This window comes from Trachypithecus francoisi, unplaced genomic scaffold, assembly GCF_009764315.1.
Source record: "Trachypithecus francoisi isolate TF-2019V2 unplaced genomic scaffold, Tfra_2.0 Lachesis_group4, whole genome shotgun sequence".
In the NCBI taxonomy this organism is placed as follows: domain Eukaryota; kingdom Metazoa; phylum Chordata; class Mammalia; order Primates; family Cercopithecidae; genus Trachypithecus; species Trachypithecus francoisi.
This window is the reverse complement of record NW_022681469.1, coordinates 21382787-21403862: the sequence shown is the minus strand read 5'-3', so window position 1 is coordinate 21403862 and position 21076 is coordinate 21382787. Positions and strand designations below refer to the sequence as shown.

At 38.0% G+C, this 21076-nt stretch overlaps 1 protein-coding gene across 2 annotated transcripts in view; it reads right to left on the bottom strand.

Annotated features, from left to right (window-relative positions):
* Positions 1 to 21076, bottom strand: part of DGKI (diacylglycerol kinase iota) — a 312556-nt gene that overhangs the window by 128022 nt on the left and 163458 nt on the right. For both annotated transcript variants that reach the window (XM_033193175.1, XM_033193176.1), the window contains exon 20: positions 10549 to 10649. In XM_033193175.1, coding sequence (XP_033049066.1) covers positions 10549 to 10649 — 101 coding nt within the window. The remainder of the gene's footprint in view (positions 1 to 10548; positions 10650 to 21076) is intronic.

The following is a 21076-nucleotide window of genomic DNA, read 5'->3' as shown; positions in this document are numbered from 1 at the left end:
AAACACACATCCCGTTGAGAATCAAACTCTGAAGTTTTCTCTGCTGACTATAGCGTCAGACTAGAAGTGACAGCCAGAAATTGAGATGGCTTTATATTCAGGTTTCCACTTTTAATTACTCAAATTCCAAATGGAGAATGTTTGGCTTGGCAATAATTCATCAGCAAGAACTTTTAAGGAAAGGTCAGCATTCAGCTTTTAGGTTTCCATTTTACTTTGCTAATTCAGACACTTCTGAATAATCAACTTGTATTCCAATTCCCTGAATTTGGGATAGCATGGAAATCAGGTCAAAAGATATAATAAGAGAAAAACTTGAGGACTAGTGCTCATTTAAGCTGAATTTCCAGTACTTAGAACAGTCTTTGATACACAGTAAGTGTTTAATAGATCATTGTTAAATGAAGAGTTGAATGAATGAACTCAAGAATTTTGGTCTGTGGGTGGCTCCTTCCTGGCCTTAGTTCAAAAATCAGGTGCTGAGTTAATTCATAGCAAGACTCTGTTTTCAGAACTGAAACACTGCATTCATGTTAGGATTGAGGCACTCATTTTCCCAGAAGCTGAAAGTTTGCTGATAGCACACAGCTGAGTCCTTCTCCGGAAAGGATGATACCTCACTCAAGGTTTATCCCCTTCCAGGGCAGAGCCTGATCTGTATCCAGTAACCCTTGCCTCAATTTAGAAAACTCAAAATGGCTGTCCCAGGTCCAAAGGTCCCTGTGGGAGTCCTCTGTTGTGACTACAGCAAAGCTTAACTCCTCTCTCTTACTGGTCCTGCTTTTCTTGCCCTGCACAGCTGTGGTTCCCTCTTGGGAAATCCCCAATAAAATCCTTGCACACAAAACTCAGTCTCAGAGTCTGTTTCCCCAGAAATCCACCCGATGACAAGAACTATGACTGCAAATTCTTTTAAATTTGTCTTTATAAAGACGTAGGCTGTATACTAGAGAGTGTCCTGGATTAAGAGAGAAAATGTATAATTTCTTATTAAAATCCCGTCACAGCAATGTAACCCTGTGTGAGGCAATCTTAAGTGCCCTTGTGATGATGCATGTGGCCAGTGTATACAACAGCCCTCTGTAAACCATGAAGCCCTACGAAATTATTGGGCATTATTATTTATTACTAAACATGATAGCTGTGACTATGCAATGGCCAACACTGCATGACTCAAACCTTAGCAAGATAAATGAAAGTAATAATTTTATACAAAGATCTTGGAAGAAAGTCTTCAAAGGGAAGTCTAACTACCATCTGAGCTTACATTCCAGAGTAGTCAACCTGCTAAGATAGCAACCGAATGGACTAGGCTGGTCTATAAATAGTAAGAATTGGCTATAATTTTGAGTATGTGTTACACAAAACAAACCAATGAAAAGGGAAAATATTCTTTTGGGCAGAGACTTAACGATCTACCTGCAATTGACTGCTCTCATTGCCAAAGGCTAAGTTTTAACAGTGAAGGAATTATCAAATATCATCATCAACACTTTAGGCCCATTTCCTTGTATGAAATCTAACATTATTAACTTCTGGTATAGCACAGCACCAGAGCATGTTTTATTTTCTTATAAATAAAGAAAGCCTTTAGGTCATAAACAGAATTAGATGGCAAAGAGGTTTATATTAATAATAAGATCATATTTCCACCCAATATTCCCCTGGTATCAGAGTCCTTTAAAATTAGAAAGACATAGAGTAGGCTCACCTATAAACCAAGACAGCCAGAAACTAGCAAGTCAGTGATGCAGTCAATGATCCACTTCCAAAGTAAAGCTCAGCAATCCTGCCCAACCCTCTCACTGTCTCTCTCCTCAAGTTATTTCAAACCTTCCTGTTTTTTTCCAGAACACTGATACTATCCATTTCCAACTTTCAACTAGTAAGCTTGCTTCTTCTTTTACTGAAAAAATAAAAGCAATCAGAATAGAACTTCTGTTTCTCCCTAGCACCAAGTACACCAAGCTATCTGTATCTGTACTCACTGCTCTGCCTTCTCTTGCTGTACTTGGGAGAACCTGCCCCACACTCCTGCCCACAACCTTCCAGTGCTCACCAGGTTCCATCTTACCACCTACTCAAAGGCACTGCTGCAGTTGGCCCTCTTCTGAATCAAGTTCTCTGTATAGTGAATCAGTCCCACCAGCATATACACATGCTGTACTATCTTACAAATGAAAATCCTCCTTTGATTCTACTATATTCTTTTCCAGTCATCATCCCATTTCTTTCCTTCGTTTTATAGTTAAATACCTTAAAAGAGCAATCTGTGGTGAATTATAATTATATCATTTAACGAAAGGGATGTGTTTTAAGGAATGTGTCGTTAGGTGATTTCTGCGCTGTGTGAACACTATAGAGGGTACTTACACAAACCGAGGTGGAATCACCTACCACACATGTAGGCTATATCGTATAGCCTGTAGTTCCTAGGCTACAAACCTGTACAGCATGTTACTGTATTGAATACGGCAGGCAATTGTAACACAGTGGCATTTGGGCATCTAAAATACCTAAACATAGAAAAGGTGCAGTAAAACTACAGTATTAAAATCTTATGGGACCACTGCTGTATATGCAGTCCATCATTGATCAAGATGTCATTATGCAGCACACATCTGACCTTCATTTGACCCTATTTGCACACAAATCCTTTCTGTGCACCTTCACCTTTTTCACTCCACAATCTCGTGAGGTTACCACTAACTACCCTCTACCCCAATCCAACTACCAATTCTTAGTGTGCGTCTTACTCAACCTCTCTGAAATGCTGACAGCTAGACAGCTTTTATGAGATATTTTTCTTCTCTTGGATCCCAACAAACAAGCTCTCCTGCTGTTTTTGTAGCTAACAATAGGCTCTTCCTCGGTCTTGCTCCTTCTTGGTCTCCTTTGCTGAATCCTCTGCATCTTCCCTACCTCTGTTTACCAAGTTGCTGAGGTCAAAACCTCAGAGGCAGCTGAATTTTGCACTCTTATGCAATACAACTAATCCATCATCTCATCCTACCAGCATTACCTCCAAAATGTAGCCAGAATCTAACTGATTCTCTCCAACTCTACTACTTTAACTGCCTCACTCCTATTGCCTGTCACCCGGAGTACTATATTAGCCTGATACCTCCTGTCCTATTTCCATCATTGCAACCTGAAAATTTTCTATCTAGTAGCCAAATTTATCTAGAATAAATTCAGGCATGATACACTCCTCAAGTAGTTCCAACATCTTCTCATCACACTCTGAATAAAATCCAAAGCCTTCTCCATGGCCTATAAGCCCCCTCCATGTGCTGACCCTTTAAAATAACTTCCTGACTATCTCCATTCAACTAAGCAGGTTCCAGTCACATGGACATCCCTTCTATTCATTAAATGGAATAAGGATGCTTGGCCTTGGAACCTGCCATTTCCTCTGTCCGGGGATACTCTTCTAGAAATCCACATATACATGCACTCTTTTTGTTCTGGTCTCTGTTTAAATGTCACTTCTTCAGAAAGTCTCTTGTTAACCACCTTATCAAAAACAGGATCCCCTGTCACTGTTCTGCTTTACTTTCCTTTACAGCACTTGCCGCCATATTGTATTATTTATTCATTTGTCTGTCTCTCCACTGGAACATAAGTTCCAGGGCAAGCACTTTTCCGTATTCTGAAATAGTACTAGAAATAAGGTAAGCAGTCAATTAATATTTATTGAATCGATGAATGGATGATTTATTTGAGGTTGGAGGAAGATCTAAAAACAGAAACTTGCCCAACAAACCCCAGTGTGATCAACTAAGTCAAAGTCAGTTTAAATGTAAGAAGACATTTGAAATGGAATTGTGAAAGACTGAAATATAAATTTTTACTTATGTTATTAAAGATATCTATAGGAAAAATAAGAAGTACTACTTGGAGGAAACAGAAAACACAGTGATAAATAAGTATTCAAAATGCCAGCCCCGTAGACCGTTTGAGTTTTCTGTGCCTCAATTGCTTTATATGTGAAATGGGAATAACAATACTATCTATCTATCACACTGAGATGTCGGGTAAATTAAATTACACAATATATGTAGAAAAGACATTTCCTAGCTCACAGCAATAGTACAATGTGTGTTAACATTATTATTATTATATTTTTAATAAAATGATAAATATATAGACAAGAGATGGGAAAAGACAGTAAAAGAAACTAAGCACAAAACTCTGGGTAAACGTCAAATCGTGAAAATAGGAATAAACATAAACACACTTGCAAAAAGGAAGGACAATGCCCTTCAGAGGACAAACTGACATCATTTACCTCCTCAGACAGATTTCAAACTGGAAAGCCACCTCTACCAAATGGAGGCCTAATCTCTATGGAACAGCCCTGTTGTCAGCTTGTTAAACGAGGGGGAAAGATTCCATTTTAGATGAAGCTATCGATAGGAAAAAAAAAAATCAGTGTTTTTAGCAAACTCTTGAAGCACAATGTACTTACATGGTTTCTAATACTCATTATGAATGATGTTGGAGCTTTAAAAACTCTACTAAGGAAATATGCTGGTGAAATATTTTTAATCCTATGTAATTTCTATAAAAGTAAACATTTATTATATTATAATCTGTTCTTAAGAAACATCGAGTTTAACTACTGCATTTAGCAGATAAGGAAACAGAAGCCTGAGGAAGACGAATGCACTGCCTAGGTCACACACCTAATTAGTGGTTAGACTGACTTTTCTCATTCTTGCTTATATATTTTATCTTTTTTTCATTATTTAAATGGCGTTTGCTAGAAAAAAATAGGTACAGATGTTTCCACAGCCCCATCACAGTTATTATCACATTTTTTTAAAAAAGAAAAAACTCCAGAAAATCAGGAACGAATTCTGGTTTTTTTTTTCTTCTAACCGCTGCTCACAGTAAGGACTCAATAAATGTGCATTGAATAAACTACATTGTAATATTGGATTTTCTAGTCTCCTCTTTCAATGACTAACATCTAGTGTGGTATCTGATATATAACTGATACAAATATAGAATTATTGAAAGTATAAATGCAAGAATGGTTGAATGGCTCTACCATTCTGGCATAGTTAACAAACTCAGTTGAGCCCAAATATGCAAACTGGAAACAATTTTTAAAATCTAGTGATCCACCTCCTCTGCTCATTTTGAAAGTGGGTTAGACTTAGTGACTTACTCCTAAAGAATGGAGTAGGGAAGGGGAAAAAAATTGTAACTCTGTGGTGAAGGAACTTGGCAAATACCACCTTTACCAAATGATCAGGTTAACATCAACAGGGATGTCATGTGGATATTGGATAAGTCTTGACATGATGGGACAAAAAGCCTACTTCACCTCTACAGTATTCTTTCCAAAAACCCATCAATCCAGTCTAATTATGAGGAAAACAACAGACAAAGCCAGATTGGAAGATATACTACAGAAGGTAGTATTCCCCCAAGACCATCAAGGTGAAAGAAGGAAAGAAAGAGAGAGAGAGCAAGCTGAGAAATTGTTACAGATCAGAAGAGACTGGGGAGCTATGACAACTCAATGCAACATGGTATCCTGGATTTGATCCTGGGATAGAAATTCCAAAAGTTTAGTTAACAGTAATGTAGCAGTATCGGTTTCCTTGATAAATGCATCATGGTAATGTAAAGTGTTTAACAATGAGAAAAACTGGGGGAGGAATATACAGGAATGCCCTGTATTACCTTTATAACTTATTTGTAAATCTAAAATTATTCCAAAATAAAAAATTTGTTTCAAAAAATTCAGTGGTGGATAACAGATGGCACACTTAAGAGAATGTATTAGGACTTACAGAAGGAAATCTGCAGGTAAACATTCAGATCATCCTATATGGGCATTCAGTATTTACATGCTTCATGGATTTAAGTATCTTGTCATTACAGCAGATATTTATACGAATAGACACAATATAAGTAAATTGAATGATTTAGTTACACTTTCTTCCCATAATCTTTCTGTGGTATTTACTAGTATTTTCAATTCTATTTTTGAAAGTAAGAAAGTCGGTTGGGGGAGGTGGCGTGTACAGTTTGAAATGAGCTGCCTCAAGCCAGGAAGAGTTCTGCATAGAGGAAGTCAGCCTCTATGACCTCCTTTGAGTCTGGCTTTATGGACTTGCAGACTGATGAGCACTGTGACAGCAGGGCCTCTCTAACAACAACCTCCACAAGCATCACAGCTACCATTTTTGGAGAGCACGGTAATGTGCCAGACTTCACACCATGGGTTCCATATACAGCATGACATTTAACCCTCAGCACTGAATGGGGTTATAATTATATTTTCATTTTACAGATGAGAGATCTGATCATCAGAGTAATTAAATGACTTTGTCAAGGTTGCAACTGAGATTCAAACACCAAAATTTCTGACTTTTCTACTAAATCACCAAAGGAGGAAATTCCATGAGGGCAAATGCTTAACTAAATACCTAGTTAGGGTACAATCCTAGTATCATTAGTGTTAACCAATTTATTGATATATTATGCATTATATGTTATAAACATCCAGATAATACTGAATTATACTGAGATCATGTATGTGAAAGCATTGTCAAACACTATATTTGATATACAAAATGTTAATTCCCTATCCTTACAGACTACATCTGTTTTCAATTGGCTCCAAGCTCTTTTTTACTGCTTGTGTTTTAGACCCTAGATCTGTGTAAATTATCATGGCAATTTAAAAGTGCAGAATAAACTGGTGCCCAGAGTGAAGTTTAACCAGTCTGCATGGGAATAGAGCTAAATTTGGGGGAATATCAAGTTATCTCAGATTTTTAAAAAATGTATCATATGTCAATGATTCTATTCTGGGGTTAGAAATATAACAGATTTTTAAAAACAGGTTATCCTTTGCCTAGATTATATTATTATAAGTTTTATTAAGGACACACTTGCCACTTGTATACTTCTTTTCTTTTTTTTTTTTTTTTTTTTTTTTTTGAGACAGAGTCTCACTCTATCACCTAGGCTGGAGTGCAGTGGCACGATCTGGGCTCACTGCAAGCTCTGCCCCCCAGGTTCATGCCATTCTCCTGCCTCTGAGAGTAGCTGGGACTAAAGGCGCGCGCCACCATGCCCAGCTAATTTTTTGTATTTTCAGTAGAGACAGGGTTTCACCGTGTTAGCCAGGATGGTCTCCATCTTCTGACATTGCGATCCACCTGCCTCAGCCTCCCAAAGTGCTGGGATTACAGGTGCGAGCCACTGCGCCCGGCCCCACCTTGTATACTTCTGTTTATGAGAGTGATTTTCTGATATCATTATTACAGATTTGTTTTAATTTTTTTAATATGGCCACTTTCTCTTTATGCTCTACTTCTTAAGTTGAATAGACTGTCCCCTCTTGCAAACCACAACTATTATCTGAGGGTTGGTAAATTCAATGCAGTGAGGAAGACTTTTAGTGTCTTACATAAGTCTGAAATTTATCAGCAAGAACTGAGGGAAAGATTGACAAGGACTAAATTTTTCCAGGATATTATTTTAGAAGGACTGACCCCCAGTGAGATGGGGCTAAATGGAAGAGGAATGGGAAACATCTGAAAGAGTATAGTCATCTTTATCTGTGCTAAAATAAGCAAAGCAATTTAAAGGGTTGCCATCCAATATTATCAGGGAGCCCTGCATTAGGGACAGAAGTTGGGCTTTGTTACACGACAAACATGCAAGCTTATTATCTAACGTGAACAATGAGCAAGATTCTGCTAAACATGATGGAGCAGAACCACAGTTTGCCTGAAAATATCACTTGGTACACCACCAAGAAATGGAACTAACTTCAAACGCAGTGCCACACTACTGCTCTAGCTCAGACTTCGATGACAATAAATGAATGACCTAAGAGGACTCACTCTCTTTGTTCTGGGATGCAAGTCTGAGTACATTCCTAGAGTCCCTTTTATCTAGATATGTTGTGCAAATTTCACTTAATTAATGCTTCTGAAATAACATTTATTTTGGCATGCACCTCATAGATGGACTTAAACTTGTTTTCTCTTTATACTCAGTTTGAGCCCTGTCAGCCTTCCCATGAATCTGTATTCTGTTTCAAGCTGGAACCAGGCTAAACAGCAAAGGTTAGTAGGAGTGAATCCAGAACCTCAAAGGATAAACTTTGCTGAAAAACCACAGGTTAGAAGCACCATCACCACATATTAAAAGTAGAATCACTGCCGGGCGCGGTGGCTCACGTCTGTAATCCCAGCACTTTAGGAGTCCAAGAAGGGGGGATCATGAGGTCAGGAGATTGAGACCATCCTGATTAACATGGTAAAACTCATCTCTACTAAAAATACATAAAAATTAGCCAGGCATGGTGGCGGGCGCCTGTAGTCTCAGCTACCTGGGAGGCTGAGGCAGGAGAATGGCATGAACCCAGGAGGCGGAGCTTGCAGTGAGCCGAGATTGCACCATTGTACTCCAGCCTGGGCAACAGAGCAAGACTCTGTCTCAAAAAAGAAAAAAAAAAAAAAAGTAGAATGATTGAGTTGGTCACTTTTACTTCTAATCCTTTTATTGTTTTCTTCAAATCCAAATCATTGGAATGAGTTTTTAAATCTTCAGAATAACTCCTTTATCCCCTTTTTGAGGTTTCTTTGTTCTTTGGGGTCCCAAAGACGCTGTTGAATTTATTTGGCTTACTTTTATGCCATCACTTCCCCCCATTTGACTTAAGAAGTTTCTTCACGTAGAGATTTTATCACATATGCTGAGTAAAGCACTTGCCAGAAAATGTCATCTTCTTGGAAAAACTCAAACCACAATTACCTCCAGCAATGGTGGACAGATAATGCCACAGAAAAGATAAAACAGATAATTGAAAGCTACAGATAAGCTTCAAATCTCATTTCACCTAAAAATTTCAAATGTGTTCCCACTCCAAACTGAATTTCTTCAGAGTTGATGGTAAGTTGCAAAATATTACTTGAGATCTGTTATCTTCTTTTAAGAATTGTTAGCTATTTGTTTGGAAGCTTAAAACAAGAAAGAACATAAAACACTGTTCTTTATGATTAGTAATCTTTAGAAGTCAATTTAACTTACATTGTAGCTACACTTCCCATCACAGAAATATATGTCCATCACTTTATGGATCAAATTAGATTGTATGCTAGTCTGTCACTTATAAGCTCATTTATATTAGAAAATGTAATATGTTGTTTACAGAAGGAAGAAATCTAGAGGTTTGGGGAATTGCTCCTCCTCCAGCTCAGACTTTCCTATCGAAGGAAATGAGTGTAAAGTATGGAAGTGAGAAGGCTGGGGAGAAACTAAAAGGTATTGATGTCTAAGGAAAACAATGTGAAGGGTTGAGGAAGCTGAAGCAGCTGAGAGAATTAAGAAAGAAAATTCACAGCAAATTCTCTAGTAGATTCAGTGATTAGGCTACCAGGGATATGGCTCCTCACCTCATGCCAATTCCAGGTTGTAGAACCCCTATACCCAACCCTGGGATTATCCTTGGACCTCAGAATTTCCATCCACTAAAGCTTACTTTAGATCAGTCTCAGAAACCAGAGCTCAGAAAAGACCATCCCAGGAAGGCTTTCCTACTATTAGTCCTGCCAGTTTTAACTATTTTCATCTTTTACACAGGTAGTGAGGTCTACACTTAGAGACCATTTGGGGACTGGGTTCATATAAGTCTCTGGTTCTACATAAAAGTCATTTATTTATATCAGCATCATTAGCTATTCCTTTGGACACCAGTTTGCCTTATTTTCTTTGACTTTATTGCAGTTGACTATTGACCTCCACACTTAGGAAGGAGCCAAGAACCCTAATATCTAACACTCTCATGGTCTTAACTTCTTCTGGCTTATTTTAACCAATTACCTCATAAATTATTATATAGACAGAGATTTAAAGCAGTGATCAGAATGTACCAGAAAGTAAAAAGTGTCCAAAACATACTGATTGACTAGTGAGATGAACTAACAATTAGCTATGTATTCAAAGAAGCATACAGAAAATACAAACAATGAGAAGCAATTCATATGTTGACTCAAGTGTAGGTTTCAAAAATAATGGCACCTCATCATCAATGAATCACTTTATCATCACAACGTTCCTGTAGGCCCTTCTCTGACTTTATATAATAGCATAATATCTACAAGTGCTGAATGTGCCTCTTTGCCACACCTATGTGATGAATGAGGGCAGTGTTTGCTAACGCAGCCTCCAAGAAGAGATTTGTGTTCTCAAGAGTTTTCTGGATGGTGCTATACCATTGGTATCACCAACTTTTTGCTTTCCTCATTTTAGGCAAATCTAAGACTAAAGTGGCGAATAAGTCAAGAGATCCTGACTTGGCATCCACAGCAGAATGATTTTATTCGGCTGCTTTCCTCTTCCAGTTCCTTTTTCTGTAGCCCATACATTATCACTTGGAGCTCACATGTTACTATGTTTCGCTTCACTTCTCTAACCATGATTTTCAGGCACAAGGATAAATGAATACCCATCAAACCAAGGAGGATCAAGAAGCTGAAGAGAGGCTGATCGCAAGAAATCAATCCAACTTACAAGCTTCCCGGAGTTTCTCCTTGTCATAGTGGAATCCTTCATAGTCTTGCAAACTGATTTTGTTCACCCGGATCCTCAGACGATCTGGGACAGACTGGGGACTGCAAAACAAGAACCGAGTGATCAGACACAAATGAGAGAGCGGAATTGGTAGCCATGCACCTGAAGGACTAAGGGCAATATTGTCTCTTCATGTTTAGAAGGAAGAGTTTACATTCAAACTAGAAAGGTGGGTTCCTTATCAGAATTGAGCAGTGATCTGGAGAACACTTCTCCAGAAACCAAAAGTTGCTGGAATTTAGGTAAAAATATGGAAATATGCAGAAAAAGCCTTTGGAGACCACTTTTATATTGTATTTTCTGTTGATGTTTTAAAACATTTAATAAGACCATGTGCTTGTTACATAATAAATTAGATTCAGCGAATCTGAAATAGTGGGAGGTGGACTGGAGCTTTAAGAACCACAGAGAGATACGCACATCACAGTAAGACATGGTCAGGAGCAGCCTGACCCTCAGAGAGATGGAAAAACTATCTTTAAAAAGCAGACTAAGAGTCCAGAAGCCACAGGGCTGAGACTGAAGTAGCTCTACACAGCTCAATAGCCTCTGACAGCACCTCAGTCAAAGCGTAATACAATAAACACTGCTTGTGATGGTGGCTCTGAGCATTCCAAAATGAAGAAAAATGTTTGAATATAGACAGTGTTCTTTCTTTAGGAAGATAATGAAATGTGTAACTCATTTTGAAAGAATTCAATGAATACTGACTCCAGACACATATTAAGCAATAAAATGGTGCAGTATCAAACTTTCTGAACATCTATTCACTCCCTAAATGTCTATAACTCGACTCCTTGATTTTCTTAAGCAATATTTTGAAAGTGGTTTAATCTTGGGCATTAGTTGAGTGAAATAATCTGGTTTTCATCACCACCACGATGGATCAATACATTTCTTCAATATATTAATATAACACAATACCTACTGGTCTTTGAATACTACCTTATACTGGGATTTCATTGGTTGAGAGAATTTTCTCATACAGAGGTTTGTTTCTCTTTTCTTATATATTAAATGGTGATAAAAGTCACCACTGACTAAAGTCATTGACTAAAGTAGAAAGAATGGCATTATTCTTTAATTTTTCCTGTAAAGAAGGAAAAGGAAGAAAAGAAGGAAACAGAGAAATAAAAAGAGAGAGAGAAAGAGGGAGAGAGAGAGGAAGGGAGAGAATGAGGGAGGGAAGGAAGGAAAACAGGAAAGTTAAGAATAGATGAAAGGAGGAAGTACTGTGTCTACAATATTAGGACACCCCTCTCTACCTTCACTTCAAACACACACACACAGAAACACAGACACACACCCATTTAACTTCAGTAAAACTCTGGAAGAGGGAGTAAAAAAATCTCATTCTCTTGTCTAAAGCCTCATTTTAGTGCAAAGTATAGTAACTCCCTCCATATGGAATCCTATTTTACTCACCCAAAATAACACATACATAGCAAACTATAGATACATATGTGCACACTCACACATGGTACATTCTCTCTCTCTCTCTCACACACACACACACACACACAAACAGCAAGAGAGAGATTTAAACTGTGGCTATTTAAAAGTGTAGATATACGTGCACAAATTCTAAAGAGATGGTAGACAGGTAAAAATGTCTGAGGTTCACTGGCTTAAAAAAATCAGTATAAGACTACAGAGATGGATATTTCTGGGGGAAATTTGAAAAGACGGATTCAACAGTTCTATTGATCCATCACTCAAAGTGTGTTTGTTGAGTATTTACTTTATATGACCATCATGCTGGACATCAAAAAGGTATTGACGAATAAAGCCGAAGCATTTAAGTTGTGATGGGAGTTATAGCTTGACAGTATATTTGTAGATACAGACCTTCAGTTAGCAGAACAGACCTTGAATATAATGAAAACTCACAACATCATTTACAGGTAGGGAAAGTGAGGTTCAGAAAGATGAAGTGATTTTAAGGACACATAGCTACTAAGCAGCAGTGCTAAATGCAAAGCCTTGGACCCTTCACTCATCAGTTTCATGTTCTTTCTCTGCTCCTCTGAGGAGTTCAGACTCTCTTGTCAATGGATCAATACCAAGAATCCCATGGATTTGACAGCAAAGCTATAAAGTCTGGATTAGCAGAGTCTGATGACCTCTGTGTGCTGCTCAGATTTCTTTCTTTACCAATAAACAATCACCAGGTGGGGTGGTTAAGTAAACCAGAGAACACCGGACAGAGAGTACAAATGAATGTGTAGGTCTTTATTCATTTAGAGAGAAGTGTGGCTACAACACGCTGTGAAGTGAAAAAAAGTCATGAACAATTATATATGGCATAAGCTCCTTCATATCAATTGTGGACTTTAGGAGTTTGTATATGCAAGAGAAGTGCATGGAGACATGTCTAACAAGCTGTTGCAAGTTGCTATCTCTGTATGGTGAAGCCTGGGCATTATTTTATATCAACCATAATTTTTAAGGAACTAATATCATTTTTAAAGGCATGTCCATATGTAAACAAACAATAATGCAGGACAAGAATAAAAATAATGCCTATAGCAAAGAGTGTTAGGAATTAGATGCAAGTAGGGAGGAAAAAATTTATGCAATTAACACCACACAGTGTTCACATTACATTTTTATCACCAAAAGTGTCTAATAATCCCTTTATTTCCAAGTTCACTCAACTGATCTGCAAAGATTATAACTAGAAAATATTTTCCTGCACACATAGCAGATAAGAGGGAAGCTGGAACCATAGAATGTAGTGGCCTATCAGACCCCAACAGGAGAAGTTGAGTGGGGGCAGATGTTGAACGAACCCTACCTAAGCAATTTTTTGAGATAACAGTAAATCTAATGGCAGTGGGCTTCAGTCTTCTCTACTGGGCTGGAGGTATCAGGACTAAGACCTCACTTGAGCAGTACTTGTAAATGGGAAACGAGATTTGGAGAATGACTGCTGACCAGTTCCTGGACCCTGCTTCCTAGAGCTCCCCAATTTGGGGCTTACCAGTGTGTATCACCTTTCTCAAAACCCATAAAGTGGCTGCTCCCTGTCCACATGCATCTACCTCCCAGGTTCTCATCTATGCCCTCTGATTCCAACCCATGCACTGTTGTCTCCTGAACCTCTGGCCACCCACTACTCTACCCTAACTTCCAGGGGGCACACCATGGCATAAAACAGACACTATTATTTGAATCAAACTTTATAGATCCTAAATGAATTCACATATGTTCTCAGTTCATCTCCAGAATGATCAGCTAGGCAAGACAGAAGAAAACAGAGACTCTCTCTAACCACCGCTTAACACTTTCTCCCATCTACCTTCCTACACATTCGCTCCCTTGCTCTCAGCTCCCATCTTTCCCCAACAACTTACAACACTTCCCACTTTCCCACTAGCAGCAGCTTACTTAAACCCAGTCTTCTGGGCAGGGTATCTGTTTTCTTTTTTAATCTCCTATCAAAAGATGTCCCAGTTGAGGCTCATCAGCATATTTTAGGGCATTAGACCCTAGGGTCAATAATGGAAAATCTTGAATCATTTGCAACCATGGTGTAAACAGCAGGTATGGGAGGCAACACAGCAAACTGGTGAGGAGCTCAGGCTCCAAGTCAGATTGCCTAGATTTCAAGTAAAGTTCTCCCAGTTCCTAGTTAATCAGGAAACTCTGAGCTTCAGTTTCCTCCTACGTAAAATGGAGATGATAACAGTACCCACCTCATAGGCTTATGAAGAGAATTAAATGAGCTGACACATGTGATATGCTTAGAAAAATGCCTGGCACATTGTCAGTGCTCAATAGATTTTAGCTATTATCATTATAATAATTACTCTGAAAATTGTTCTCCTAGATAAGGTTCTACCTAATAATCAACAGCATTTGCTGCTTCTGCCAGATATTGGAAGATGTTTAGAGCACATAAAGGAACCTCCCTAAACATATCTGACAGGGTGCTGGGCTTCCTCTGGGGGGAGATTGTCTAGCTTGGCTGGGGGCATGACATTTTACACTTCTGGGTCCTCTCCTACCTAGTATTTTTAAAGGCCAATTAAAAACATGAAAACAGACAGCTAGAACATGGGGGAGTGGGGAGAAGTGCATAGAGATTAAATGAAAGTCAAGTCATTCAATTTCATACCTTTATGTCAAAATATATTAGTGTCCCATTAATGGCTGACTGAAGGCAGAGGATGACAAAGCTGTTCTTTGGAGTCTGTGGAATAGCACTGCCATTACTTTGCTAAAATTAAATTTTGTCTGGGAAGTTAGCAGAGCACAGAAGAGACAAACAACCTGGGTAAAAATAAATTTGCCTTCCTGCCAACATCTGGCACAAGCTACTGCCATACTGATTAGGCTCTGGATCAGGGGTTCTAAACCTGGCTTCCATGGAACATCTCAAACTCTCTAGTGGAAGTTCATGACTCCAGACTTCATTCCCAAATGTCTCCCATGAACACCTTCTCAAGAACCATAATAAGAGTACTTGTTGAATCACTCAGGTGGGTTTCCAATAAGCTCCATGCTACAGCTTCCCTTATCCATGTTATATACACCTTTTACCCTGAGATTTTGGAAGGGGGGTGGACTGACTTTCCATCAAGACAACTCCCTGAACACTCACTGCTATTCACTTTACACCCAAATCTTGCTATTCTCTGCTCTCCTGTAGATGTTGCCATAGCTTCTTTTTCAACTGTTCCCATGGAGAATGTCAATCCATCAGAGTCATATTCCTCCCTAGTGCCCTCAAATGTCTTCCTCCTTTTGATCAATTTCTTTAGTACACACTATTCCTCTCAGACTGATAAGAGATGCCTCTCATACAATCTCCGACCCAGGCCTAATCTCTTTATGGATAAAGTGGATGGGCTGAGTGTTTTGGTTCTCCAGGGTCACTTTCAAACCACGAATGCCATTAACTCATTCTGTCCCTGGAAACATGAAGTATATAGGAGTGATATCCTTTAATATTAAGAGATGATAGCAAGTGGATGAAGCAAGATGTATGGTCAAAAAACTCAGTTCCAATATAAATGGTCAGAACGCTGAAGTTACCTTCTTTAAACCACTTTGTGATCTGAAAATGGGACTGATGATAGGAATGTAGTGAGCACTAAATGAGACATACATAAGACAGTTAGCACCTTCCTGGCAAATAATAAGTGGTCAAAAATAACAATAGTTGTTGTTACTATTATTATCACCCTAGCACTTCTGCAATTTCCACAAGCTTTACATTTTTTATTCAGTCCTAGATAATAACATCATAGCTGAAGCCAGAGTTGCAGCTCTAATTAGCACTTAGTAGACAGCAAACCTTAGCAGAATGAGCATCTGTCAACATCAGTATGGATACAAGATTCAGTGGAATGTAGCTATCCACAGTCTTTTGGATAATAATGCAAATAGGGATGGTGAATGTTTGCAAGATTTTTTTTTTTTACTTTTTAAAGATATTATGAAATAAATATTAACTCATGTTGAGACAAGATCCTTAAAGTTACATAATCATTCTATATTTTGTACCTTATAAATATCCTGTTTTCATTAACATGTCTTAGATAGTTCAGTGTAAGGCTTGCCCCTTGTAACACTCACTATATAGGAACATTGATTTTTATAAATAATTGTAATTTAACCAGGCATTTGCTACTCATATAGAGTTGCTTTTCTTTCATGAGACAGAAAAGCATAACTCTGTCTGCCTTTCGCCCTTTAGCCCCGATTTAATAGTAATAATGAATTGCCTTAACTTCTTTCAAGCAATTCTACCTGATCCTAGTCTAGATATAATGAAGTATGTTTCTAAGTAATCTAATAGAATTTATTTGAACTGGCTCTTGTTTTATAAATAGTTTTATTAAAATATGAATTTATAGTGTGAATTGACAGTGTGAAAGGCTGTGAATTCACACTATGAATCTCTTCCTCCTCTTGGCATCTCCAGCACCTAGAACAATGCCTAGTCCACGTTGCTTACAATAAATGTTTTTGAACAAATGAGTAAATGAATGCAAGGAAATTAAATTCCTCCGCCACCAGACATGATTCTGATGCTATAGCACAGCTTGGCATTGGAGCATTTCTGAGCTGCTTTCTAGCAGTTTCTCCCTTTGTGAAAAAGACATAACTCTGATTTGGTGGTCCATTTCTGTCCTTTGATCTCTGGATCAGGAAATAAATTCATGTTGAATTATGCACCCACTTTTTATCTCTAGTAGAATCTACACAAATAAAAAGACAGAAGAACCTATCAATGGTAGATGTCCCCATCAAAAAAGTAAGTAAACCATTTCAGAACTACCTGTTCTTCAATTAAACAACGGTGAACCACAAACATCTATCATCACATTCTTCTATCACCTATCAAGTTGGGCCTTATTTTTTCATTTTAAATTGTTCTGGGTACATAGTAGGTGAATATATTTATGAGGTAGATGAGACGTTTTGATACAGGCATGCAATGCATAATAATCACATCATGGAGAATGAGTTATCCATCCCCTCAAGCGTTTATCCTTTGTGTTATAAATAATCCAATTATACTTTTTAGTTATTTCAAAATGTACAATTAAGTTATTGACTATAGCCACCCTGTTGTGCTATCAAACAGTAGATCTTACTCATTGTTTCTATTTTTTTTTTTGTACCCATGAAGCATCTTCATCTCTGCCCTCAACTCTTCCCAGCCTCTGGCAACCACCCCTCTACACTCTATGTGCATAAATTCAATTGTTTTGATTTTTAGATCCCACAAATAGGTAACATGCAATGCTTGTCTTTTTGTGCCTAGCTGATTTCACTTAACATAATGATCTCCAGTTCTATCTGTGTTGTTGCAAATGACAGGATTTCATTCTTTTTATTACCAAATAGTATTCCATTGTGCATCTGTACCACATTTTCTTTATCCATTCATCTGTTGATGGACACTTAGCTTGCTTCCAAATCTTAGTGATTGCAAACAGTGTTGCAACAAACATGAGTGTGCAGATATCTCTTCAATATATTGACTTTAATATATTGATTTCCTTTCTTTTGGGTATATACCCAGCAGTGGGATTACTGGAACATATGGTAGCTTTATTTTTGGTTTTTTGAAGAACCTCTAAACTGGCCTCCATAGTGGTTGTACTAACTTACATTCCTACCAACAGTGTAAGAGGGTCCCCTTTTCTCCACATCCTTGAAGCTGAGCCTTATTTAAATATTATTTTTACTCAGTGGCTTCCTTTGGCAACTTGCTGCTAAAATGCTGAAACATATCCTGGTACATTTTTGAAGTATCACTGACAATAACCTTTCCAAAAATGTATCCACGAAGACCTCTTTACATTGAACAATAAAATCAAATTGAATCAAGGCTTCTGAACAGAGATTTAAAATGAATTTCTGACACCTGCCAAGTTCAGACAGAATCTTAATAATTCAGTTGTCCTCTGCCTGGAGTAGGAAACAATGCCTCGGAAATCTGAAATAAATTGTACAGAAGTTTTTGATTCTTAAACCAAGCATAAACCAAAATCACATTAGCAGCAATCAGTCATGCGCTCCCACTGCCCAACATGTTTTCCTGGAGAAAGTACCTTCAGAGGTTATTAATTCTTTCATGATGGAAGTTAAGTAAGTTCTCAGTCTCTAAGACATCCATTGGTGAGGAGGTAATAGGATATGTTACAGCTTACAAATTCTTTGAGGCAGCTGTTCTTCCAGTCTTTCTTATAAGATCATGGAAGTATTACAGAGTCAAAAGCAATCTTCAGTCTAATCTAATTCAATATTTGCTATTCCATCTGATTCTACATGCCCCTGTGACTGCATCTTCAAATGGCTATTCTAAGTCTCTGCTTGATCCTCATCCAGCAGTAAGATGCTAATGGAAGTGGCTTAGTCTTTGTTCAGGCTAACTTAAGCATTTGCAAATTCTTCCTATAGTCTAAATCTTCCTCTCTATAGTCGGTTTATTAGCCTATCTACTACTATTTTTAGGGAACTGGCTTTTAAGTCACAAAAATAATCACTCACACAGACTAATGTCAAAAGAGTGCAAATGTTAACCACCAAAGCTAGACGCATATCGAAGAAATATTTCCTGCCTTGATGGTTAAAATATTGCAAACAGACTATAAGCATCAAATGTCAAGAAATTTTTATGACATTGGCTGAAACAGAAATTATTTTTTAAATTTTTTGGAGATCTTCAAAGTCACATTGTAATTAAAATTTTAAAGCATCCATGGAAATTTGTAATAAATTTCTATGCTTGGGGGGGCTTGAATGATGAGAAATTACTTAATGGGTACAACATATGCTATTTTGGTGATAGATGCCCTAAAAGGCCTGATTCACCACTATGTAATCTAGGTATGCAACAAAATTACACTTGTACTCCACAGACTTACAAAACTTTATAAAATGAAAAAAAAATAAAAACTATGCTTTTGACGATAGATTTTTCATGTGTGATTAGGTCAGAATCATTGGCCAGAATGGGGACCACTCAAAAGAATTTTGTTCAAAGGAAAACCCCACTTCCATAACTAGATTACCACATGGTTATTCTACAGTGAGTGTGTTTTCTGTTCAGTGTTGTGTTCATGGTATTTAAAGGGAAGCAAAGTTGGAGAAGAAGCAAGCAGTGGCTTCCCTCAGTGGCACTGCAGGGTAGGTTAACAAGTATAGAGTTTCATCATTTTTGTTTTAGAGGAAAATAAACAGACTAGCAACCTTGAATGATATTTCAAATTCTTCTGGCCACCTGTTTCCTTTTGTGGCAGTGAATGTCATCACTGTTACTGGCTCGTTGATCCAATTCTGGAATTTTATGTGGAGATATCCCTACATACATGTGTTATGACTTTTTGCTCTTGTCGCCCACCCAGGCTGGAGTGCAATGGCACAATCTCGGCTCACTGCAGCCTCCGATTCCTGGGTTCAAGTGATTCTCCTGCCTCAGCCTCCTGAGTAGCTGGGACTACATGAGTGTGCCACTACACCCGGTTAATTTTGTATTTTTAGTAGAGATGGGGTTTCACCATGTTGGCCAGGCTGGTCTCAAACTCCTGACCTCCTCGGGTGATCCACCCACCTCAGCCTCCCAAAGTGCTGGGATTACAGGTGTGAGCCACTGTACCCGGCCATGTCATAACTTTTTATTACCAGAGTCACAGATTTATTTTTTAAGCCACTGAACAATTCATTGCCCCAGAATCTCAAAGTTCCCTCTCCATAAGACTATACAATATTGTTACTTTCTCCTTTTCCTTTACTCATGCATATTAAATTCATCTGACTTCCCTTTTCAGTAGCATTCCCCACTGTGGTTAACTCCCTGCTTCCTGAAACTCTTTACTTTTGGAATTCAGTTCAAAACTCTCTTCTGGTTTCGCAACTAAGTTTCCAGAAGCTCCTTCTTTCTCTCTGCTGCAATTTATCCTCCTCTAAATCTTTCAAATACATATGCTTCTTTGCTTCTTCCACTAAAACCCCTTTAGACCAAGCTACTATCATCTTGCACCTAGACTAATTGGGTCCCCTGCATCCAAAAATTTCTTCACACTGCACACTGTTTAAAACATAGATGTAATCATGATATGATGATTTTGCTCTCCCCATTAAATCATGAACTCTTCAAGGACAGGATGCCCAACTATATTCATCTTTAAATCTCCCACAACATATGTTTATTATGGGGCTTTTAGTATGTGTTAAATTACTGATCCTCATACGGACTTCCTAAATTTGCAATGAGAAAAATTCTTTTTCCTGGCAACTGACTACATTCTTCATCACACCTAATCATGTGTGATTAGGCCAGAATCATTGGCCACAATGGGGACCACTCAAAAGAATTTGGTTCAAATGAAAAACTCACTCCCATAACTAAAACCAACAAACAAGAAATAATATCACTGACTATGCGTTACAGTATTGCTGTACCACCTTCTGGTATCAAGTTGAGCCTCTGGCTTGCCCCTGCTTAATACAAAAGAGAAGAATTTCTACTCATTATCAGATATTATTGCAAATTTAAGTCTCATGAAGATGGCGTCTTCTGCCCTGATATTTGATGAACTGGCAATTAGAGATGACAACCTTAAAAAAGTCTCTTAAGGTAAGAGTTCTAGACTTTAAGTTCCCACATACACTCTTTTTACATTCTTTCATGCTTAAGGAATGTAAAAGACGGACAAATATCCTAATAAAAGACAAAGGAGAAGTAAGTACCACAGGAAATAGAAACAAATGGAAATTAGACATACAGATAACATGCATTCTCATAGGAGAATTCTGCAAATTCCAACTGTTGAGATGAAGAAAAATCAAGAACAGTTGGAATGAGAACAAGTAAAATCTCAAGCTGTCTTTCATCACATCAGGCCAAAATCATTTCCACTTTAAGAAGTAAATCCATGTAATGAAGGTTTCCTGGTTATTAAAAATGATTAAAGATTCTATCACAAAACACTAACATGAGTTCCTT